Source organism: Artibeus jamaicensis, unplaced genomic scaffold (genome assembly GCF_021234435.1).
Source record: "Artibeus jamaicensis isolate MK-2021 breed Jamaican fruit bat unplaced genomic scaffold, CSHL_Jam_final contig_519, whole genome shotgun sequence".
In the NCBI taxonomy this organism is placed as follows: Eukaryota; Metazoa; Chordata; class Mammalia; order Chiroptera; family Phyllostomidae; genus Artibeus; species Artibeus jamaicensis.
In genome coordinates this window covers 1,488,964-1,515,055 of record NW_026521871.1, presented here as the reverse complement: position 1 = coordinate 1,515,055, position 26,092 = coordinate 1,488,964, and the positions used below count along the sequence as shown (strand labels likewise).

Genomic DNA, 26,092 nt, shown 5'->3' with positions numbered 1-26,092 from the left:
GGAAATGAGGAAACAAAATTGTCACTGTTTGCAGATGACATGATAGTGTACATAGAAAATCCTATAGACTCAACCAAAAACTGCTTGACCTAATAAGTGAATTTGGCAAAAGAGCAGGATACGAAGTCAATTTTCAGAAATCAAAGGCATTTTTTTTGTGTACCAACAATGAAACACCAGAAGCAGAAATCAAGAAAAAAAAATCCCATTCACTATAGAAAAAAAATACCTAGGAATAAACCTAACCAAGGAGATAAAACACCTGTACTCAGAAAACTACACAACATTGAAGAAAGAAATTAAGAAAGGCACAAACAAATGGAAACATATAATGTGTTCATGGATCAGAAGAATTAACATAATCAAAATGTCCATACTACCCAATGCAATGTACAGATTCAATGCAATACCTATTAAAGTACCAATGGCATATTTCACAGACATAGAACAAACACTTCGAAAATTTATATGGTACCATAAACCACCCCAAATAGCAGCTGCAATTTTGAGAAAGAAGAACAAAGTAGGAGGAAGAACAATACCTGATACCAAACTGTATTTATTACAAGGCCACTGTAATCAAAACGGCTTGGTACTGGCATAAAAACAGGTACATGGACCAATGGAACAGAATAGAGAGCCCAGAAATAAACCCAAGTCTCTATGGTCAATTAATATTTGACAAAGGGGGCAGCAACATAAAATGGAGTAAAGATAGCCTCTTTAACAAATGGTGTTAGGAGAATTGGACAGCTACATGCAAAAAAATGAAACTCGAGCACCAAAAATAAATTCAAGGTGAATAAATGATTTAAATATAAACTGTGACACCATTCAATTTCTAGAGGAGAAGATAGGCAGGAAAATCTCAGATATTTCACACAGCAAAATTTTTACTGATATGTAAAATGTTGCCCCTAGAACATTTTACAATGTCCCTAGAACAAGGGACATAGGGAAAGAATAAACAAATGGGATCTCATCAAAATAAAAAGCTTCTGCATGGGTAAAGAAAACAGTATTAAAATAAAGAGAGAACCAACCATATGGGAAAACATAGTTGACAATGATACCTCAGACAAGGGTTTAATCTCCAAAATACATAAAGAACTTGCAACGACTCCACTCTAAGAAGACAAGCAACCCAATTAAAAAATGGGCAAAGGACTTGAACAGACACTTCTCCAAGGAGGACATACAGAGGATCCAGAGACACATGAAAAGATGCTCAGTATTGCTAGCTATCAGAGATGCAAATTAAAACCACAATGAGATACCACTTCACACCAGTCAAAATGGCCATCATAAACAAAGCAACAAACAACAAGTGTTGGAGAGGTTGTGTAGAAAAGGGAACCCTAGTGCACTGTTGGTGGGATTACAGACTGGTATAACAGCTATGGAAAACAGCATGGCATTTTTTCAGAAAAGTAAAAATGGATCTGCCTTTTGACCCGGCAATTCCACTGCTAGGATTCTATCCTAAGAACCCTGAAACACCAATCCAAAAGAACCTATGCACCCCAATGTTCATAGCAGCACAATTTACAATAGCCAAGTGCTGGAAGCAACCTAGGTGCCCATCAGTAAATGAATGGATCAAAAAACTATGGTGAATGTACACAATAGAATTCTATGCAGCAGAAAGAAAGAAGGAGCTCCTTCCCTTCAATTTGTGACAGCAGGGATAGAACTGGAGAGCATTATGTTAAGTGAAATAAGCCAAGGGGTGAAAGACAAATACAATATGCTCTCACCTTTAAGAAGAACCTAAACAACAAAAGAAACAAGCAAGCAAAATATAACCAAAGACACTGAAATAAAGAACAGGCTGACAGGGACCAGAGAATAGAGTGGAGAGAATTTCATGCGAAAAGAGGAAGGGTTTACAGGAGCAAGTATAAAAAACACAATGACAAAAACTAAGGGAGGTGGAAATGGGAGCAGGAGCTGGGTGGGTGGGCTGGGATGGGAGTAAAAGACAGAAAACTGTACTTGAACAACAATTAAAATAAAATTTAAAAACAAATAAATTAATTCATTTAAAAAACAACAACAAAAATCCCTAACTTTGGTGGATAAAAAGTTTAAATATTTAAATCTCAACTTCATAGCAAATGAACACTTCATTAAACAAGTGCGTTTATTCCCTGAGATGAAGAGCACCAAAAGATTCTACAATATCTTACTTCAAAAAGACAGCTCTTGTAAGTGAAGTGTCTGAGGGCCCTCAAATTTATCCCCTGACTGCTCAGCTGTCTGCCCCAGCCTTTTGCCATTTCTCACATCCCTTCTTTTGTAGGGGTGTGCATCTTAACTTGTTTCAGGGGTTACCAGGAAGATGAACAAATTAGAGAATACCTCTGCGACCCTTTTGCCTCAGCAGATAGTGGGTTTCTGAAACTAAGTGACATGAACAACTAAGATCTTATGATAGGTGACAAAGGCCCTGATTTGGGACTGCAGGTAAAGTAGGTAGCTTTCAGGTTGTCTCTGGATCCAGAAGTAACCAAAAGGGCTGATGGAAGGGGCAGGAAAGTACCTGTCATACACAAGGAGCCCTGATTTCAGGTCCAAACCTAACCTGTCACTTTCCATCCCCAACTGCACACTATCTCTTCTGGGCTTCAGAACACACGGGAATGAAATCCTTGAATGGTAGATAAAGTCGTCTCAGCAAATACTATAAAGTGAGGATCTTTCTACTGGTGTGTGTGTGTGTGTGTGTGTGTGTGTGTGTGAAATATGTTTTTTAATAGGGCTATCAAGTTTCTCCAGACAATGCTTCACAAAGATCACCTAACCACACTGCCTTTTGTGCTCAGTGAAATCACTCTGATAAATGGCTTGTTCCATGGCTACATGGCTGCATTCTTGGTACCTGCTCTGGGTTTGGAGGCTGGTTCTGCTCTTCCAAGTTGTTGCAGATGCAGCCTGACCTTATGATAAGGGTGAATAAAAGAGTGAAGGAAGTAGAAAGGAAAAAGGGGCCATGGAAGCAAAACTAAAACGGAAACAACAGCAGTTTTAACAACAACAACAAGTGAAGTTACTTCAAAGACATAACCAATCGCAATGTGTGGGTCTTGTTTAGATCACAGTCTAAGCTAAAGGAATATAAAAAGGCATTTCGGGGACAGTTAGAAAATTTTTAATTAGGTATTCTTTATGTGACTAAGGAGATATTATTGTTGATTTTGATAGCCATCATAAATAATGTTACAGTTTTATAAGGAAATATCTTCATTTTCCAGACAGGTATCTTAGAGTATTTAGAGGAAATGTCATGATAACTGAGTGTAGTTTAAAGTTCTCTAGCAAAAAAGAAAATTAAGCAGCAAATTAAGCAGCAAATGTGGAAAATTCTTTGTCATTGTTAAATGTAGGTGGCATGTTTATTTTACCATTGCCTCTAATTTTTAAAAAACAAGATGAAAAATAAAACAAACAAACAAAAAAGAAAACCTCAATGAAGAAATAAGAACAAATGAGAGAAGAAACTCTTCCTGAAGTAGAAGTTACCTTTTCACTATCCTTTAATCACTTTGTTGGAATGTTGTACTATAGATTTCAATGTAAAAAAAAAAAGCAGTGTTTTTACATAAATGCCACAAAGAAGATAAAGCTGAAGAAATAAGCTCAATAATTCAGTTACTTAAAACAGTAATTTTCTAATAATTTACAAAGAATGTTAGAGATCATTGCTTATACTTGACTTTATTAATCCTAAACTCCTTGAGAAATATAAAACAGAAAAAGGTATAGAGACTGATGAGGAAGAAAAAGGGGTAAGTGAAAGGAAATTAAGTCAAAACAATAAACCCCAAAGAGCAGGAACTACCTTTAAAGGTCAAATCAGTCCTGGTTCACTGACCTCTCCCAGTTCAGTTTTCTCATTTGTAAAGTGGGAGTGCCTGGAGCATCTTCCTCCCTCCCAGTGAGCTCTTCCAGGAGTAAGTGAAATAACCCACAGTGTGATTACACATTACCCCGCACATGGCTCCTCACATGTTGCCTGTCCTTGTGTTCACAGGCTGAACAGCTGAGGGGAAAGGTCTGAGGATGTGAAAGTGTGTGGGAAAGTGGAGGCAGACTGGCTGCTCACTGAAATCACTAATTAGCCAACAACCACTGACCTGTTTGGGCCCAGAAGGACTGTGAGGTCAGCCAAAGTTTCTGTTACTGCCTGGAAGGCTGGAGCTATCCCAGAATTGTTTATTTAAAGCCCCCTCAGAGGTCTGTTTGCTCCTTAGCTCTGTCTCTCACTCCATTTGGGCCCCACTCTCTAGGCAGCTAATCTAATCATCTAATCTATGCTAAATTATTAATGGATCTGAGAGGTTAATGTATAACAAGTATTCACTCCAACAGAGGCATGCTGGAGACACCAGGCTGCAGTGAGTCATTAGCCTTTGGTGGGAATTCCGGGCGCCAGGCAGCCCTCCACAAATCAAGTCAAATTCTAGGAAGACTTGTAAAAAATCCTACTGGAAAAAGTATTTCATATGTGAATGCAATCAAATCGACAAAGCAGTAGGGGAAAAACCAACTAATGGGACCAGGACAAAAGGATATGTTTATGAGTTTTGTGACCTTGGGTAAGTCAACTTCATGGACTTCTCTGCATCTTTGTTTTCTCAAGTGCAAAGTCAAGGCTGAGGTAAGGATTAAAATACATATTCCATTAAAACATGTAGGATAGTGCCTGCCACATAATGCATGCTCAACAAATGCTAGCCATTGTATTGTTTAGAAATTAGATTAGATGAAAGTCAAAAGATGTTCTGAAATCTTGAGTAAAAAAGGATTTTTTAGATGGCAACTTCTTCCACTTGTGTTTTCTAGGTAATTTGTCCCACAGTGTCGCACATTGGAATCAGATTTGGGCTCAGGTCAGCCCCACTTCCTACTAGGACAAACTGTTCCTAGGACTTGCTACTAGGACCTTCCTGAGTTGTAATTTTTTTCATCTGTAAAATAAGGATAATAATACCTACCCTGTAGTGTTGATGAATAGATTACATATGATAATGTATAGAATGTGTGTAGCACAGAGATCCCATATGCACATAATATGAGTCCAACAAATAATGACTTATTATCAACTTATATTTTTCAGGCTTTATGATCACATCCTTGGGACCCCAACCAAGAAGTCACAGTGCACTTTAATGGGGGTGATGGATAGAGTCCCCAGTCCCTAATGGAGACTAAACCACGGTGATCCCCAAGGTCAGTCCAATAGGCACAGGCCTAATTTAAACGGGTTTAGGGGAACTCTCATCTTTGATCAGGCCCAGTGTTCCAAAGAAGTAGCTAAAAGCAGTATTTTTATCTGTATGGTATTGAAACTATCTCATTCCCCCTTACCCCCCAAAAAAGAGAAAGAAGCAAATCACAGGATCTTGGCCTGGCTGTTGGTCCCTGGTGACAAGTGTCATGGAGCTACAAAATAACTACATGCCACTACCTCCATTCCTCTTTAAACTACATTTGGTGAATATGAAAATATTATAGAACCATGGCAAGAATATAAGAATATAAAATATAGAGGTAAAGATTGCCTATGTTCCTGCCAACCAGAAATAATCCTATTAACATTTTCATGCATATTGCTTCAGATATTTTCTTTACACATATACATCTACACACACTTGATTATTTTTTAAAATGAGATCATACCATATACATTGAATCATCACTGCCCATTCACTAAGTACACGTATTTCTCTGTTTGTTAACATACATCTGTCATCATTTTTAATGGCTGCATAGGAATCTACCCAATGCACACCTCATAAATTATTGATATATTCCCATATTATGGGCATTAGGTTGTTTTCAGCATTTTTCTATAATAAACACTCTATTGCGTATTCTCCCATAAATACCTTTACACAATTGTCCAATTATTTCCTTAGAAGTGGCATTAATGTGCCTTGGCTGGTGTAGCTCAGTGGATTGAGTGTGGTTGGGCAAACCAAAAGATCACTGGTTCAATTCTCAGTTAGGCAAAATGCCTGGGTTGCAGGCCAGGTCCTCAGTAGGGGGTGCACAAGAGGCAACTACACATTGATATTTCTGTCTCTTTCTCCTTCCCCTCCCCTTTCTCTAAAAATAAATAAATAAAATCTTTAGAAAAAGAAGTGGCATTAATGGGTCAATCAGTATACAATTCCTAAATGTGTTAAGAAACAATAAACAGCAGGCCTTGCTGAGATGGGAGGGTGAGAGAAGTATTTTAGTAACAGAAAAACACTGTCTTTTATGCCCAGGCAAACAAAATAATCTTTTTTTCTGTTGGCCTACTCCCCTGCTTTTCTCTCACTCACCTACCGAGCATGTCTATTTCACTGATAAGAATAACTAAATTCCCTCCTGCAAAACTCAGGGTCACATAGAGAGTGTCTGTGTGATAGAACTTGAGGTCTCATCTGGAAATGCAGTATGACGGGGATGGGCGAAAGTGGCTTAGAAAAGCAACAAACTCTCCTGAATGGATCCCATGGGTCTGACACTTGGCCCCCCCCGGTGTTCAGGGCAAGAAGAGGGCTCAGTGAAGTCTACTGGGGACCCACTGTGTATGGGACCCTGTAGTCACAGGGCACACCATAGGAAAGAGAAAACTCCCCACACCCCATCCTGAATCCTGAGGAACTTGCAAACAGGATGAAAACTGCAAATAAATGCAGATACAATCAATACACACACATCTCCAATGATGGCAAAACAGAGACAGCACAGAAGGGCAGCCACTGGGCCAAGAGAAACTTTCAAGAAATAAAATCTTCAAATGCAGCATTATGTGTAGAGAAAGAAAGCAGACAGAAAAGGGTCTCAGCCTTGCCACTGGCTAGCAGGGTGACCTTGGCCAAGTCCCATCAGCCCTTTGTGACCATATTACCAAGGAAGTCTAAACTTAATCACAGGAAACTGGTTCGCTTTGAGTTTTGATATTTTGAGTTTTCCTTCCCTTGCAATAGTGTTTTAACTTCTACTTTCATAATCATTTTTTAAAAATCTGCCATTCAGTGCTGTTTAGTAAACACTTAAATCTCTTAAACACTGTTCTGGGAACCTTCATTATTTCATACTCACTTAGTCCTGACTATTCCTTTAAAAGCTATATGTTATTCCTTCTTTATGCTCTAAATGTGCTTGAGGTCACATAATAAATAATGACATAAAGATAATTCCCCGTTTTATGGTTTTATCCTCATGGCACAGAGGAATTACTCCATAAATACTTTATGGCTGAATGAGTAAATGCACACGGGAATGAGTAAATTCAGTTGTAGATGTCTTTCTAAACCCCATGAAGTTTTTTCACTTTATAAGATTCTTTCTATACACGTCATTTTAACCTGTTACCTCAGAATCTTGCTTTGAAAATTGGATACATGTGAAGAATCAGAAATGAGCAAGACTTATGTCCCATCTGCAGGCAGGGGTGTAAGCCACACTGCCCTGTCCTGGGTAGACTCCCCTGATCCAGCAACTAAAGGGTTACACACAGCTCAGCAGGGATGCCCAGGGTCTGTTCCAAGGATTGAGCTATCTTAAATTCTGATGGGTTGATATTAAATATATAGGTTATTACTCCTGGAAATACATAACTTAACATTCCAGGACTACAATTTGTTCATTTATAGAATGGTTTGTTCACTCAGTTAGCATGGTGGCCTAGAGCTGACTGCTAAGGTTTCCTCCAGCTCAAATAGTCTATCATCCTGTGAGAAGAGATGACACAGAAAACAATAATGGAGAAGGCCAAGATGAGGGCAAAGCAAACAAGCTATGGACAGTGGTTAGTACCTTAAATCCAGCTTTAGCAGGGACTCTTCTTTAGCTGAACTTCTGAATCACTTGGAGCACTTACTAAACCCAGTGATCTCACTCCATCTTTCTAGCCTGGTACAGGGGTTTTGTTTGTTTAAAGAACACGGACAGCAGATGGGGATTGACTGTGGGGGGATGGGGGCTGGGCAGGGCAGGAGAAAGCAATGAGGGGAAGTTAGGACAACTGTAATAGAACAACAATAAAAAAAATCTACATTTGTATGAGGCTCAGAGGGTACTTCTAAAATTTACTCTGGGCTACCAGTCACTGCTCTTGGGGTGTGGAGTGGGAAGACCTGATGTTGAATGGATAAATGGATTGATATTTACAGACAGGATGCTTTCCTCTCTGGCCTGAGTGTCTTCTCCACACCCCCCTCACCCCCACCTATTTCCCTCCCTGTGCAAAGACTACCCGGTTTCAGAGGTTTCCATGACCTGCTGGTTCATCTATCTAATGGCTACTGGTGAACTGTGTCATGTTTCAAAGTTCTTTCCAGGTATTGTGAGCCTCCTGCATCTGGACTGAGAGAAGGGATGCAGGAGCAGCTGGAGGAGAGAAACCAGAATAGCAGGGTCCAGCAGCAACCTTTGCAAGAGCCAATCAAAGCCACTGGATGGAGGAAAGGCCCACGACACCACTCACTAACAAGCCAAAATCAGAAGGAAAAGTAAAAGTTAGTAGTTGTGATTTGGAATGCGGCACTTAAAGGCCCCAGTACCAATAATGACCAGAGCCCAAATAAGCTGGTTTGAAAAAACAAGGCATCTTCTGCTGTCCTCAATCGTCACCTTTTCAGATTCTCTTTTCTTTGTGTTTTTAACAAGTTTTGACAATGTCTTGTCTTCTAGCTCCCAAAATCAACCAAATGCCCATTGACTTGAGCAGTTAATTTTTAAAAAAACTTGAGGATATTTTGAATGATATTATTCTTTTTCTCTCTCTTTCACACACACGTGCACATACACCACGCCTGCACAGAGAAAACGAATCATGGCACAAGGCAGGCAAACATGGGCGCTCGTTATGGTCTAGCTGTGAGATCATGCGTTGTTCACATCTGCAAGCCTCAGCTCCTTTACCAGGTCTGATGGAAGTTAAGAATGCTACCCACCCCACAGGCTGTGGTAAGGATTAAGTGAAGTTGTGTGGGCAGAGTGCTTTGCCCAACACCAGTAGAGAATAGTAATAAATGGTAGTTTTTTTAAATGTTGGTTTTCTGCCACTTCAGGGCACAAGAATGTCACAAAGTACCATTGGTCAACAAACTGATCAATGAAAATATTATTTAAGTATCTTTGGAACACATATCAGTAAGTTAGAAAGGGAGGAATCATGTATTTCCTTTCTATCACTTGTTATATATGTGTGTGCGTGTATATACATGCATAAAATACACGCTTGATAATTCAGATTTGGGAAGTCAAGAAGCAAATGTCAATATTCTTACCAGCATGGTCAACAAAATATGATATATGTTTTCCCATTGAACTTGCTAGCAGCTGGCAGTCTTGGCACCATGCAAGCTGCTATGACTATTGCTTCTAAGTACACTCCTCATTCATACTGCCTCTCCTACCCCTTGGCTCTTTAGACAGTCTAACAGACAGAATGTTTCAGTTAGATTCCACCCAGCTCTGGCAGTAAGAATAGGACATTGGATGGGATAAAGCCAAAAGTCCCACAGTGCTATGCCCTATGATGCTGCTCCCTATGACTTGACTACTCCAGGCTACAGACAGCTAATGTTCTTTTGTTAAATGATTCACTTTAGAAATAATAGATCCAGGAGGGAATAGGACCTACACTGTCATAGTGGAAGAATTGGACACAGAGATGAGATGAAACAAGTGATTGTTTGGGGAGCATTTTAGGAAACTACCTATTGGTCTTAAATTTTTATCTTATTTGGAGAGGCCAGAAAGACCCTGAGAAGTTATTAAATCCAGAAAGGCAAGTTTTAAAAATAGAAAATAGGGATAAAGATAAATTTGTAGAAATGGAAAGTCCAAGAATTAAATATGTATATATATATATATATATATATATATATATATATATATATATATATAGTAACAAACATTCTAAAACAGAGGAACAAATTGAGGGTTGACTTCTAATCATAGGCTATCACCACAGAGAAAGTAATCAGGCTTCAAGGACAGTGAAGGGTTTTTTCAAAACTGCAGACTGAGTAACACGGATAAGCATAAGTTCTAGAGGGTGCCTAGAATGACAGACACATCCTTGGCAATGGCCAAACACTGTCAGCATAAGACTTCAACAAATCTGGCTAGAATGGAAGGAAATCTAGCTGTAGGCATAGATGCATCTGATAGAAACCTGACTGTGCAACCCAGACTTCCACCTTGTATTTCCTGAAGCCACAGAACATGAGCTAACCTGAAGTGGACAGGAAAAATTCCAAGAAACACATTGAAGTTTTATGAGTTTCATTTGTAAGAGTGTTTTGTAACTTCACATGGTAAAAACATAAATAAATAGAAAAAAAACATAAACAATTGTTAACTGAAGATATGGCTATAATAGCCTAGAACATTATTAAAACTTAATCACAAAAATTAGCAACTTCAATGAAAGAGGCAACTCTGCCCATAGTGGGCTGGGAGTCACTGCTATCTCAGTTTGAATCCTGGTCTTGACACTTATTAACTGTGCAACCCTGGACAAGTTGCTACCACTCTCTTTAGCTTTCACATCGGTACAATGGAGATATACCTACCTCACTTGAATATCAAATAAAAGACAATGTAAATGGTAGTGCTCTGTAGCATGTGAAAGAGCTCCATCTTTGTGGCATGACAATTAACCCATTTCACAGAGGTGGGATCTCTGCTGAAGCAAGAAGCAAATACCTGAGGTGGCACATGCATGCCCTCCTGTCGAGGACTCCCTGTGTGGGGTGCTGCTCCTATAGATTAAGTGGGGTTTGTGTTGTTCCTCTTCATTTTCTTGTTCATCAGTGGACAGTAGTGGTTCAATAAAATAATCCCCATCGTGGGACCGGAATGTGCCCAGCTGCAAAGGAGGAGATGAGAGGCTGATTTAATAAATAAGAAAACGTTTCAAAGTGGAGATGGTGCCATTTTACCCAATCCCTTTCTCATGAGGGCTGCTTAAATATAAAATGCTGTGATACCCTTGGAGAAGCAGTTTATTTCATTCTCTGCCACACCAGTACCTTATCCTTCATTTGATTCTACACTATTGCACCTGCTATCCAAATCTACCTGTAAGACACACTTCCTTGGTGCTGAAGTTTTAATCACATATTCCCTTCTATACACTTTTTGAGAGAGAGTGTTTCTCTGTGTGAACACAGCCTGGAAACTGAAAGACGGGTAGGAGCTCCAAGGGAAAACTTGACCCATGGAAGCCTTATCATGAATTGAAGTTCAGGAAGTAGATGCTGACCACAAGGCACTCACGGTGGTGCCACCTGTGACTCTAGCACATGAGTCTCTTACCAGCCCTTCCCTTTGCAATAAGGAGTGATGCAGCACAAGGCTTTGGAGTTGGGCTGCCCTAGTTTCTAGTCCCAGCACTGCCACTTACCCACCCATCTTGGGCAACTTCCTTAAATGCTTAGCTTCAGCTTCCTGGTTCATCAATTAGGGATAAAAATACTCACTACAATGGGCTATCTTGCAGATTAAGTGAAATAATGCACTTAAAGTGCTTAGCAAAGTGACAACTTTTAAGGGCTTAGAACACATTAGTGGCTTTTGCTGTTGAGGTGTTAGCCTCTGACCACTAGGATACAATTTGTGTTTGCCAATCATTCTAAGCACCTCGAAAGAGGTAACCCTTTCTCCTTCTCTTCCCACGTACCAGCAAGTTTTGCAAATGATGCATGAAGTATCAAGGTTGAACCACCCAAACCAAACATTACGAGAGTGCCAAAGTTCCCCGTGCCATGCAATGTTTAAAGGGAGAAATCAAGCCCTTCTCTTATCCTCCACTGTTCCTTTTCCTGCACTGAAAAAAGTAGATGGAGCAGGAGAAGAGAAAAAAAAAAGAAGAAAAGCAGAGGACTTTAATCTTTCCCTAGATACAAGGGGAATGACTGTCCTTAAAGGTCATTAGCATCATCCAGAAATTTGTTCGAAATTCAAATAATCACAATTCAACCCAAGTCTGACCTACCGAATCAAAAATCTCAGAATAGTGCCCACGAATAAAAATTTTAATGAGGACTCCATGGCATTCTTATGCATGGTAAAGTTTATGAAGCACAAAGTTAAGACACCGGTTCCCAAACCCAGCTAAGTGGCAAAATTGCCTGGGACGTTTTCTAAAAATTCAGATTTGGGGCATTATTTTTTATTCTGCAAATTTCTACATTTCTAATTCTAGACCAAACTTTCAGGAGTAAGATCTAGAATCTATATTTTAAAAAAAGTTCCCCACATGATTTATGAGCCGCTGACTCAGTGAGGGGGCAGCTCTGGTGTGGTCAGACTAAGCAACAGAGCAGAAGAATAGAGAAGTGATTCAACAAAGTCCACCTCATCCAGGCAGCTCCCTCTGTTTCAATACACAACTCGAGTATACTCTGAACACAGTGCAGGATACATACGACCATGTGTAAAACCTACTAGAGACAGGCTATAAATACTGGGAGAGAAGTTGGGAGTTCATCTGTATGGATCTGGCACCTCTGTTAAAAAGGGAAACTGAGGCCCAGAGGGAGGAAGTGACTTGTCCAAAGTTTCTTTTTGGCAGTACAGAGGCATCTGAATAGTGCCAGTGCTGAATCTATAACTTGGGTATCCTGACTTTACTCTGGTGCCTTAGCAAAACAAAACAAGACAAAACACCAACCAAACAACCCCGCCCCCAAATTCTCTTTCGGGCTATAGAATCAGTGTCTGAATGGTTAAGAGCATGGGTCAGAGAGGCTGGGTGGGAGCCCCAGTTCTGCCACTTAGGAGCTATGAGGCTTTGAGCATGTCTCTAACTCTCACAGCCTCAGTGTCCCATCCTGTAAAGTGAGTTATTTGAGGATTGGGTTGTTGTGAGGGTTTTGTATGAGACATACAGATGTAAAGTACTCATTACAGGGCAAAGCACGTAAGAGTTCAATAAATGGTATCCATGTAGTACCCAATTAATTTTGTTGTTGATTCACAAATAGCCGCTTGATCAAAGAATAATCCTTTCTTGGCCAAGGCAAACATTTATTCAAGCATAGGGACTATGTACCTATAATATATAAAGCTCCAGTACAGGAAAGAAATGAATTGATGTTGATCCTGCTGCCAAGGTGAAAGGGACAGAACACACGGTACCAAGAACTATATAATACAAAGGCAAGCATACTAAGAACCATAGGAGAAATATAGAGAAGTGTCTATGAAGTTGGAGAGGAAGATATAATAGTAGTCTACAGGACCAGGAAGAGGTTTTCTGGAAAAGAAGACATGTAAGTTACTCTTCAAAAGAAAGACATAATTTAAGCACGTGATGCTGGGTGAGATGACGAAATCCAAAGGCCCAAAGGCAATGAGGTAGGATTAGGATGAGAGGTAAATTTAGAAAAAGAAGCAAAAGCAGACTGCCTGAAATACAGGACTTGTGGAGGAAGCTTGAGAGATCCCCCTGGACATTTGGATGTGAGAGGGATGAGAAGGTATATTGTAAATGGTTTGATATACCAGATAGAGTTTATAACTGATCACTGGGCAGTAAGGAGCTGCTCAGAGTCAGTGAACTGGGTAGTGATGTGATTTTTGCACCCAGTCGTCATTAATCTGTTAGTGGCAGAGATAAGAAAGAAAAGACTGGAGGAAAACCAGATGGAAATATTTTTTAGACATGAGTCTTAATGAGACAGCAGGAGAGAAGTAAAGAGGGCTAGAACTGGGTTAGGGTGGCTCGGAAAACGTAAGAGACACCTTTGAGATGGAATTCAGGGAAGCATACTTTACTGGTGAGGTGTACGTGGTGGGGGAGGGGATATAGCACAGCTTGCTCTGTAGAGTGAAAGATTTTCTGGCACATTTCCTGGGAGGGACACCACGAGCTTCACAATTCTACTGATACAAAGAAATGGTAAGGGGAAATCTTGGGGGGGGGATAAATTCCAGAAGGAGGACAAAGGGGCAAGGGTTTGGGGCTAGATTAATCACTGAAGCGTGCACCCCCAAAGAGGCAGATTGCAAATTAAATGTGATATAAATAGGGTTACAGACACTAGCCATCTTTTCTGATGCCTGGGTCTCAGTTCCCTCAGAGTTACCACTTGCCATTACACGTGCGAGTTACTGCCTAAAATTGCCAATAGAAATTAAGTTCCTGCGCAGTAAAATATTCATTCAACTGCTGGGGCCACTCAGCGGGGTGTGGAGGCGGGGCGGGGGAGGAGTAAAGGCTGTTTACAAACGTGACGTACAGACGCAGCTCTAACCGTTAGGTTCTGAAATTGGGGGTCACAGTCTTGGGATCTACAATCACTGTGATGCTTCTGATATTGGCGACTGACATACGTCCAGCTCGGCGGGCCGTAACTTTTCGAAGAACAGGAGGATTCCTGGGTTCCGGTCCTACCTAGGTCTTGAAGCTGCAATGGCTCATCGCAACACCCCCCACCGCCTTCTCCGAACTGCAGTATCCGTCCACCCCCAAACAATCTCGACCACGCGCCACAGTGCCAGGCTCTCTGCTGGGGGTTAAATGGGCTCATTCCAATGCCCGGGTCCCGGCACGCTAAACCTCCCCGCTTCCAGTCTTTTGGCTTTCCTAGCTCCCCACCCGAGCACTCCGTGGAGCGGTGGGGATGGATGCGACATCCAGTTGGAGATCTCTGGCCCCAGGAACAGCAGAGCGCGGAGGGGCCAGCCGAGCACCCTGGGTAAGTATCCATGCTCCCACTGTAAAAGGTGGCAGTGGGGATTGTGGGTGCTTTGGAAAAGACTAACGCATCACCTAGGCGCTGTGCGCCGGGAGAGTCTAAGCGGGAAAGTTTCTGCGTCACACGCGCGTAGCAGTAACGCACGTCGCTTGAGAAAGTCAAGGACTACAATCACTGGGGCCAGAATCTTACTGCGGGTTCTCAGATGTCACGGGGGGGAAAGGGCAGATGCCGTGTAAGACCTCTTGGAGGGCAAGTCGGGGGCGGTGGTGAGCAGGGGATCAGGGTACCAGCTTGGATCCGCTGCTTAGTTTGTATTTGTTGCGTTGGGAGGTTGCCGCCCCGTTCTCTTGCCCTCCCTCTCAAGGGAAACGTATTCCGCAGGCTCCCTCTTCCGATTCTCAGGAAACCCCAATGGGGTTTAAGCCCCCAAATCCCATCGGGTCAGCCTCTCCAGGCTCTCTCCCACTATATCTACTTCCCCGTGTCCCACCACCAGCAGGGTGCAGAATCAGACTGCGCCACACCCTTCTACCAGTTTCCACCCAAATTCTCGGGCCCGAGACAGCTCCGCCCTCATTCCCGCCCCCAAAGCACTGGGCCCACCCTTCCCTTCCTGGGACTGGTACTGTTCCCTGTCAATCCTGTTCAGTCTCAGGGTTCCTGGAGCGTGAAAAAAGGCCAGAAGAGTACGCAAGGACTCTAGATTACGCACCGCCCTCCAAGGCACACAGAAGGAACTCCCCAGACCCAAGCACGGGGATCTTCAGCCTACACCCCCAATTCAAGATGCACCAATAAGGACTCGTGTCCTCCCTGCACTCAGCTGCTCCTGGGCCGCCGAGTGTGCTTCAAACTCTCCAAGTTTGTATACCAATTCCAAGCCGCCACCCGGCGTTAGGCAAAGCGCAGCCGAGCCAGGTTAGGACACTAGAAAGCTCCCCAAATCCAGAACCCCCTCGAGCGCTCCTCTTGAGTGTAAGCGCAAGCTTTGGGATAGCCACCCAAACCGCAGGATGCAAACCAGCTTCCAGCTCCTACTTAACACCAGACCAGAGACTCGCCGCTGTGAGTGAGAGTCTTAGGCTAGAAAGCAATTAAGTCTTCAAAAGCGGGTAGGGGGAGGGGAGGGGCGCGCGCCCACTCACCATTCCTGAGCAGAGGCTGATGACCGCCGTGTGTTCGGACTTGGTATTGACATGGCCTTTGTAGAAACAGTGTTTGAGTTCCGCTTCTTCTTCGGAATAAAACTTGGTCTGGTTTTCCTCGGGCGCCCCGAGGAGGGTGACAGTGAACACTGGAGCGATAAATCCGGCATGGGCGGTGAGATTAAATAGAAACTGCTGGCCGAAGGCAGAGAGGCGGTAATGCGCCTGGGAGGAGGTAGAGGAGGAGGAAGAGGAGGAGGCGAAGGCAGGCCAGGGGTCAGAGGCAGAGTTAATGCTCCGTCGCCTTCTTTTGAAGTGCACGTTCGTGGGAAAGGGTTCTCCGAAAGCGTTCACTCTGATGGGAGACGCGATTTCGTATTCGCTCAGCGTCTCTAATAATCTCACTGCAAAGAGAAGCAGAGACATATAAGCCAGTAATTCAGTTTTCCACAAGTTTTAAAATAAAGGTGAGGGCTTTGTCCTATTTCCCAGCGGGGTTTTCTTCCCATTTGAATCAATCTCTTTACCCTCAGTGGATAAATATTTTGTAGGAGCCAGAAAAATGAACAAGTCAAAATATATAAGGTAATTTCAGGTTCTGGCAAATACCCTGAATAAATAAAACACACCGGCCGCTAGACGTTGCCTCCAGTTACTGAGTTAAGATAGTTTGGGGTACGGAGGTTGGGAAGAGGAAAACTCAGGCTAAAAGCAAAGGGTGTGGGGCATAAGTTACTTTCACAGTGTCACTCTCTAGAAATTGGCTGGGAATGACCTAAAGAAGGGAGAGGCTGCAAAGCGGAAAATAATTCTTTCTAGGAAAAGGAAAGAGGCTTCCGCTACGGGGTGCCCGCTCCCGGGAGTGGAGGCTGGGAGGTGGCGACAGGAGTGCAGGGGTCCCGGGGTCCGGAGCCTCGTTACCTTGCCTCGGGTGTAGCCTGTCCTTGCGCACGGCCGCCGCGGCGTCTGGGCTAGCCATCTCGGCCAGGTCCCGCACCAGGAGCGTTAGCAGTGTGGCCCAGGATACAAACTGCATGGTGCTCCTCACCCCTCCCCCGCTGCTCCCACCCCCCTCCCTCCTGCCCTCCTTGGCTGCAGCAGCGACGCGAGGCAGCGGCCGCGTAGAGCGCGCGGAGACGGGCGCTCGCTGCCAAGTTTTAACTTTAGGAGTCGCTGAGGTCTCGCCGGGAGGGTCCAGTCTGCGCTCGGCTGAGCAACGCCGCCGCCTGCCGAGAGCTGAGCCACTCAGGCCGCAGGAGGAGCCGGAGGAGTAGCAGTAGAAGGAGGATTGGGGCTCGGCTGCTCGGCCGCATAATGTCCAGGGAACGAGTGGGAGAAAGCGCGGATCGTGCGCTCCGAGGCGCGGCGGGCGCCCTGTGCTGGCGGGGATAGCGGAGCTGCTTCTTGAATGGGGGGCGGAGGCGGGGGGGCCGCGGGTCCTCAGCCGCTCAAATACCCCGGGTGCCCGCCTCTAGGAGAAGAGGGGAGGAGAAAGCGCAGTGAGTGCGGACCGCCTCCTTCCAGACCGCAGCCCCCTGCTTGTCCGGTCCGAGCGAGACTCCCGACCGGCCTCCAGCTTCAAGATGCCCGGGCCTGAAGCACCCGGAGCGCTGGGGGCAGTGGGTCGTGGTCCTCGCCACCTCGTGGAGAAGAGCTTTTCTGAGACTCCCTGCCCTGCAGAGGGAGAGCACAGGACGGTCTCCCTTTCCTGGCGCTCACAGCCTAGCGTTCGGCGGCTCTGTGTCTCTCGTCTCCTCTCGGCTGGAGGAGTCTCTCCTTTCCCTCCTCGCTCCGTCCGTAGGCTTCTCCGAGTCGCCCTCCCTCAACCCCACCCCCTCCGTGGTCTCTCCTCCTCCTCCCACTGCTCCCCTCTAATTTCCCACATTTCTCTTTCCTTTTTTCTTTATTTTTCCCCGTTTCCATCTTTTTGCAAGTCTTCTTCCTTATTTTTTCCCCGTCTAATCCCTTCTTTTGGTTTCTTACAAGTGACCAAGTGGAGGAGCGCCTGCCTTTCCACAGTGTCTCACTAGGGACGAGATTTATCGTCTAATTTCCCCGAATCAGAAGTTTTATGGATGGCGTTCTTAATCTTGCAGTTTAGGGTGTATTTCACGTCGTTGGTCTCCTTAAAGTTTCGCAAAGCTTTCAAACTCTGCTCTGTCCCCTAGACTCTGTCCCCATTCTGAGAGGGTCCACAGTTTTCTGTAGGTCTCAACCCAAAAAAGGTTAAGAACCACTCTTGCTAGAGAGGAGAGGCGGGGACTTTGGCGCCGAGATACTGGGAGGAGAAGGAGGCGAGTGCGAAAGGAGAGTCTTGACCCCAGAGGGGAAGCACCAGTTCTAAGAGGGATTTCTCAGTCACTTCCGCTTACTTTCTGCCAGAGATGTTTGGGGCAGCAAAAGGCTGACGCGTCAGCGCGTACATTTACCTCCGTCCTTGGATGCAAATTTCAATCCCGAAATTAATTCAGGGAGGCAGGATGCCAGTATGTGAGTGTGTGCGCGGGTGTGTAAATTGTTTAATCCAGGATGGTTCAAAAGTACTTTTCCTTTTACTAGTCCTCAGGAAGATAGATTGTGCTAATTTCAAGAGAAAAGAAATTACCATCTTTGTAAAAGATATGACTAATGTATACATTTCCCAAGTTTTCCAGAACTAGAGCTTTCTGTTGATTAGTAGGCTGACATTAAGGTATGAAAATACTTAAGTTTGCTAATACCAGAAACCAAATAACAGTATGCTAAAAGTGTCCACTATTCTGTAAATATTGATGAATATATTTCTCCTGGTAGGAGGAAAAATAACTTGGTAAGACCGAAAAATCCTAAAGAAGTTGTTAATTCAGATGGACTGCTATTAACGTTGTCCACCTGTATTCCTGGAATTTATAGTGGATATATACAACGGTGTATAAAGAGGGTAAAATAATAACATCTACATAGTGCACAGTAAGAGATTCTTTAAGAGATGACAGTTGTCATTTTCTTAAACTTTCAAAATAATTCACTAAAATACATTTCTTGTAATACACAATCTTTCTTGTCATTATGTAATAAAATTCTTCACAGTCACAGCCTGTGGGAGTTGCTCAAAGTTTAGCAAGGAACAGAAAAAATACCAAGAAATCAAACTGTTAGCTGATTCTTATGGAAAGTATTCTAGAACTTGTGCTATAAAACGACTAAGATATATAGCAGTTTTAGAGACACATAGGTGAATGAAGCAGAGTAGAGAGCCCAGAAATAAACTTATGCATACATGGCCAATTTATTTATGACAAAGGAGCCAAGAATATATAATAGGGAAGGGACAGTTTCTTTAAAAAAAATGGTGTTGGAAAAACAGGACAATGCATGCGAAGGAATGAAACTGAATCACTTCCTTACACATCATATACAAAAATTGGCTCAAAATGGTTTAATGAGTTGAACGCAAGACCCGAAATAAAACTCCTAGAAGAAACATAGGTGGTGATTTTCTTGACAGTGTTTTTGGTGATGATACTTTGGATTTGACACCAAAAGCAGAGGCAACAAAAGCAAAAATAAACAAGTGGGACTGCATCAAACCAGCAAGCTTTTGTACAGCAAATGAAACCAGCAACAAAATGAAAAGACAACCTATGGAATGGGAGAAAATATTTGCCAGTCACATATATCAGATAAGGGGTTAATACCCAAAATATATAAAGAACTCATATAACTCAATAGTAAAAAACAAATAATCTGATTTCAAAAATGAAAAATCTGAATAAATGCTCCCCCCTCCAAGACACAGAGATGGCCAACTCCAGGGAGATGCAAATCGAAACCATAATGAGATACCACCTCACACATGTTAGAATAACTTTTATCAGAAAAGGTGAGAAATAAATATTAGCAAGGATGTGTTAACTGTGAAGTTTTGCAAAAAATTAAAAGTAGAACTACAATACAACCAAGTAATTCCACTTCTGGGTATTTACCCAAAGGAAATGGAAACACTAACTTGAAAAGATATCTGCACCCCTATGTTCATTGCAGCATTATTTAAAAAAAAGCAAAGACATGGGTTAATCTAAGTGTTCTTCAGTGCATAAGTGGATAACTAAATGTGGAATATGAATATATAATTAAATATTATTCCACCATCCAAAACGAAATTTGCCATCTGTGACAACATGGATGGACCTTTGAGGGCATTGTGCCAAGTGACATAAGTCATACACAAGCAGATACCATGTGATCTTACTTATATGGAATCTAAAAAATAAAAATATGAACTCATAGATGCAGAGACCAGATTGGTGGTTGCCTGAGGTGTGTGTGGGGGGGGTGGAGGGACTGGGTGAAGATGGTCAAAGGGTACAAAGTTCCAGTTATAAGGTAAGTCCTGGGGATGTAAAGTACAGCATGGTCACCATGTTCAACCTTTTAGCCTCTCTGGGCTACACTGGAAGAAGAGTTTTCTTGGGTGACGTTAAATACGTGAGCACTAATGAAAACTGATGAGCAAAAGAAAGATCTGTGCATAATTTTTGTGATATCCACCACCACAGATAAGCAAAAAAGTTCTGCATGCTGCTTGCTAGGAGTTGGACACCCCTGCTATACTTAATAATACTGTAGTGTAGATTTGAAAGTTACTAAGAGAGTAGATCTTAGACATTCTGATCACAAGAGATGAACATTTATAACGGTGTTGTTATTTTTCAATTGTTTGTTTATTCTGATCTTTACATTCCACATATAAGTGATGTCATATGATTTTTATCTTTATTGTATTTGTTGTTACCTTTTAGTCCTGTTATGCCCCCCTCCCCTCAGCACTCATCACATTGTTGTCCATGTCCATGAATCCTTTTGCTTTTTTGCTCAATTTCTGCACCCTCAAACCCTCCCTCCCCTGCACTAGCTACCATCCTGCTCTCCATGTATGAGTTCATTCCATTTTTCTTGTTAGTTCAGTTTATTCATTAGATTCCACATATGAGTAAAATCAGTGAATGTTAGCTAGACTTACTGTGGTGACCATTTCACAATATGTACAAATATCCAATTATCATGTTATACTGCTTAAACTAATAAAATGTTATATGTCAGTTACACTTCAACTAAAAAATAAAGTTTATAAAGGATTAAAAATACCACTTTTCAATATTTCCCATTAAACAATTTTCCTCTATTTTAATTTAAACCACTCCTGATAAAGAGAAGCTAATTATTATATATATATAGGGACAGAAGCCTCCTTGGTTTTATTCTCCCTTTAGCTTACTTTTTAGGGTTTGGCGTTAAAGGATGAACTTTTGTCCACTGTTGTTTAGAATTGCTCCTGATACAACCCAGTCATTCCACAAGAGCTGCTAAGAAGGAAAATACAAAGCAGCTTTTGGTGACCCCCAGAGGTGACCACCAGGCTGGGATTCTGCAGTTCTCATTTTCTGTCAGTCTATTAATCCTTTCTTAAGTGTATTATCCTGCCTTTATGCACAAGTCTCAAAGAGTCTTAGGAAGATGTTTGAAATAATAAGAAATGAGTATAATCATTGAGATAACTGTCTCAATAATTCAAGGTTAAGGTATTTTGTCTGAATAATAAAGATGATAATAATCAACTTTTATCTTAATACTTTTCACATTCCAGACTATGTGCTAACATAAGCATTAACTTTAATTCTTGAAACAGCTCTGTGAGCAGTTGATATTAGTAATTCACTTTACAGATAAGAATATCCTGGTCTAGAGATGTGAAATAATTTGACAAGTGTCCCCTAACAAGTAAGTGAGAGACATAATGTAACTTCTGTTTCAGCAACTTAGGACAAGTTCTTAGTTATTATCACATATAATGAATTAATGACCAGAAGTGTTGCAGGTTTGGTTTGGGAGAAAGTAGGTAAAATTACCTACAGAATTGCTTCAGTTGGCTTTTCTATATATAGTACTTTTTGGCTCTCAATCCTTTTTCTGATGCTTGGTATTTCATGATAACATCTTAGCTGTTTCATTGATAGTTCATACTTTTTCCTCAGCACCTGAAACAGGCCGACACATAGTAGGTGTTCAAGAAATATTTATTGAATAAATATAACTCTCCTACTTTGGTTCAACTGTGATAAAATGACTTCTTTATTACACACACACATGCAATCTGGAGGTTGGTCCTGTAAATAGGAATGTAGAATTACCTGAGTTCAGGGGGAAAGTGGTTTCTATTATACATTGGCCCATCACAGAAGTTTGCCCTGAAAGAAACAGAATTTCTTGAGGTCATCTGGAATTAACAGGGAGACAGTTTTTAGTTCATTTTCTTCTCCCAGGTTTTAATGGAATTGAATGATACTGAAGGTTAAGTAGAAGACTTCTTTGGCTGATTTTTCATGAAAATTGGATCCTGGGGGAAGGATGATTGACATTAGTCACTAGGGAGAGATAATCTGGTCAATGGATATATGAGAAGTGACATCACAAGCAACTTGTTTGCAGAACACCACTGAAAACAGCAGGAAGGAGATTTGAAGCAAAGTCATTTAGTTTCACAGAAAGAGAAAACACACACCGACAGCCAGGGGCAGACCCTGGGCCAGTATTAAAGTGAATAGTTTCCTGAGTGGTCAGCAGTGGGTGGTTTTTAGAGCAGATAAGCTCACGGGTCCCACAGGATTCTGGTTAGTGAAACACCAAGGGGGAACTGGTTGTGGCAGAACTCTCTGACCTCAGGCAGCGTCATCTCTGGTCCGGTTTCATGTTTGCAGACTAGATGTGGGGAGAAACTCATATTGTCTTGCCATGTGGGTGAATGACCCTAATGTATTTTTAAAACTAAATTTATTGGGGTGACTGGTTAATAACATACACATTTCAGGTATAAAATTCTGCAATATATTAACTGTGTATTCCATTGTGTGCTTGCCACCCAAAGTCCAGTCTCCTTTTGTCACCACATATTTGACTCCCTTTACTCTCTTCATCCCCAACCTTTTCCCCTTTGAGTGCCACCGTACTGCTGTCTGTATCTGTGAGTTTGTTTGTTCATTTGCTACTTTTTGTTTTATATCCCACATGTGAGTGGAATCATATTGTCTTATCCTTTACCATCCGACTTATTTTACTTAGCATGATATTCTCAAGATCCATGTTGTTGCAAATGGCAATATTTTATCCTTTTATGGTTGAGTAGTATTCCATTGTATACATGTATTTATCTTTAACTGGTCATCAGTTAAAGACACTTCGATTGTTTCCATGTCTTGATCACTGTGAACAATGCTGCAGCGAACACAGCAGCACCTATATCTTAAAGAATAAGCCCTGGCTGGTGTAGCTCAGTGGATTAAGTGTGGGCCTGCGAACCACATGATCGCAGTTTGATTCCCAGTCAGGGCACATGCCTGGGTTGCAGGCCAGTTCCCAGCAGGGGACTCACAAGAGGCAACCATACATTGATATTTCTCTCCTTCTCTCCTTCCCTTCCTCTCTAAAGATAAATGAATAAAATCTTTAAAAAAATAAATAAAAATAAAACATGTCAGACCTTTTAAAATTAAAAAAAAAAAGAATAAATGTTTTTCAGGTTTTTCAGGTGGATACCCAGGAAAAGGATTGCTGAGTCATGTGGTAATTTTATTTTAATTTTTTGAGAAACCTCCATATTGTTTTCTGTAGAGGCTGTACCAATTTACATTCCCACCAGCATTGCACAAGGGTTCCCTTTTCTCTATAGTCTCTCCAACACTTATTCCTTGTCTTATTGATAATAGCTGTTCTAAGAGGTGTGAGGTGGTATCTTGTGGTTTTGATTTGTATTTTCCTTATAGCTAATGAAGTTGAGCATCTTTTCATATACCTGTTGGCCATCTGTATGTCTTCTTGGGAAATTGTCAGTTCAGGTTCTTTTTAAATTGGATTGTTTGGAGGTTTTTGTTACTGTTGTTGATGTGTATGAATTCTTTACGTATTTTGGATAGTAGCCCCCTGTAGAGTGCTGTCATCATTCATAAAAAATGAACTCAAAGTGCATTAAAAGCTTGAATATAAGACCTGAAACAATAAAATACATAGAAGAAAACATAGGCACTAAACTTACGGACCTTGGACTCAGAGGTTTTTTTTTTTTTGTGAGCTTGACCCCAAATACAAGGAAAGTAAAACAAAAATAAATGAATAAGGCTACATCAAACTAAAAATCTCCTGCACAGCAAAAGAAACCATCAACAAAACAAGAAGACAGCCAACAAAATGGAGGAAAGTATTTGCAAATAGTACCTCCTAGTGTATTTTTTAAAGTCTTCCAAATACTGACTTCAAGTAAAGCATGATATACAGAAAGTGTTAATGTTATTGTACTGTGAGTATTCCCGTATTGTACTGAAAATTATACTGAGGTTATACTGTTAGTGATAGCAATGTAAGATTCTTTTATTGAATTCTTACTTTTTGCTAATTATTTAATCCTCCTGGAAGTCCTGCCATCTGGCTTTTATTCTCCACATTTTATATTTGATGAAAATAAGATTCAGCAAAGTTAAAGGACTTGTCCAGAATACAGAACTAGAATGTGCTAAGCTGGGATTTGAACCGGGGTAGGTTACTGCCAAAGCTGGTGGACATTAGTCCATTAATCAGAGTAGTTTAGACATTCACCTAATTGTTCTTGACCATTCAGCCTTTATATATAACTTGATGAATATGATTGGTAAGACCTTTATTTTTCTTCTAACACTAAATCTAAAGTTTTAAATAACTTCTATTGAGCCAATTTTTAAGTTCCAGTTTTTAAGGTGGTTCCATAGCTCTTGATGAGCCATGGCAACTCCATGATGATGTTTGTTTTCCAGGTGCTCCTTGCTTTCTTGTCATTCCAGAAGACCACACTTTTACTATTTTCCACACTTTGGAGCTCCAAATGAATCCATCTAATATTCTCTTGAGACCTCTTTAAAAGGTATTATTATTATTGTTATTATTTTTAATCCTCACCCAAGGATATGTTTTTATTGAATTTGAGAGAGAAATCAGTTGCTTTCTGTACATGCCTTGACTGACTAGGGATTGAACTTGCAACTTTTGGTGTCTGGGATGATGCTCCAACCAAATGAGCCCCCCAGCCAGGGCTGTCTGGAGACTCTTCAGTCCTCATCCAATTTCATCCCCTTTAGTATCCTGTGGAAGGAGATCTTCAGACCTTGGGTTCAACATCACAACTTGAATGATTCAATAGTGCTGGACTTCTAGCTTATATCCAAACCACTCTTAAACTGAAGCCAAGTTAGAAAGAAGTACAATGTGTGTGAATATAGTTTCACCAATTTCTAAAAGTGCACATTCAACATAGATAGTTGTTACACATAAAGCTAGCGTGGAATCTGATAATTCAGAGTATTTTGAGATGCACCAGGATGCTGTGTGCTCACTGAGCCTTGAACTTCTCCTGTTCTAGTTCATTTCACACTTTCTGTTGTTGCTTAGTTCCCGTGTTGGACTTTAAAATACATGTGGCATATACACAGGAACACACATCCATGCACTGTGAATGAAACCACAGGAATGACTGAGGTAATCTGTTTCTCGTGGTATCATTACTCATGGAACACAAGTCCTACTTTAATCAGAACCTTATCAAGACTCCTTTTTTTTTTTTTTAGAATAGAAATTTCCAGCACTAGGCTTTCCTCAGGATTGTGAGCATGGTAAGTTAAAGACCAATAGTGTAGGCAGGTTCCGTATCCTTTCTGTATCCTGAATATAGGGTAACCATAGTAACGTGCCTCACAGGGATGCTGTGCGAATGAATTAATCAATTGACCAATGAAAGCCCTGGCTTAGTGGCTGGCACAGAGCAAGTGGTCTCTGCATGTTCACATCAGTGGCCTCACTCTGACTCACCTGCCAGTGAGAAAGAGTGGGTCCTGACTCAGGGTGACAGAGAAGGGAGCCTGCAACCTCATGTTCCTTTCTCAGCTCCTTCCCTGCACCTTCACCACCCACCCATGAGCCTTTGTACCACTGGGAAAGAGTGGGCTGTGTATGGGCTTGTATTTCTTTGTGTATTTTGTCACACTCAACTTTGCCGTTAAAATGTTTTTTTTGCTGTTAAAATGAAAATGTTTTTCATTTTTAAAAATAGCTTTACTAACCCTCACACTCTACATAAATTAGCATTTAATGTAAGTCCAATTTAGTAGTTTTTTACCATTAAACTTTTTTCTGGAAGAACTTGAAAACATAGCTAAACCATAATAAAAGAAC

General features: G+C 41.6%; 1 protein-coding gene across 3 annotated transcripts in view; it reads right to left on the bottom strand.

The window, feature by feature from the left end:
• The window catches only part of ADAMTS9 (ADAM metallopeptidase with thrombospondin type 1 motif 9), a 184,180-nt gene extending 167,282 nt beyond the window's left edge, over positions 1–16,898 (bottom strand). For 2 of the 3 annotated variants that reach the window (XM_037136121.2, XM_037136122.2), the window contains exons 1-3: positions 16,784–16,898; positions 15,863–16,266; positions 10,717–10,879 (exon numbers count right to left, since the gene is read on the bottom strand). In XM_037136121.2, coding sequence (XP_036992016.2) covers positions 10,717–10,879; positions 15,863–16,266; positions 16,784–16,898 — 682 coding nt within the window. The remainder of the gene's footprint in view (positions 1–10,716; positions 10,880–15,862; positions 16,267–16,783) is intronic. The other variant, XM_037136123.2, reaches the window with a different exon arrangement.
• Between the last annotated feature and the right edge of the window lie 9,194 nt (positions 16,899–26,092).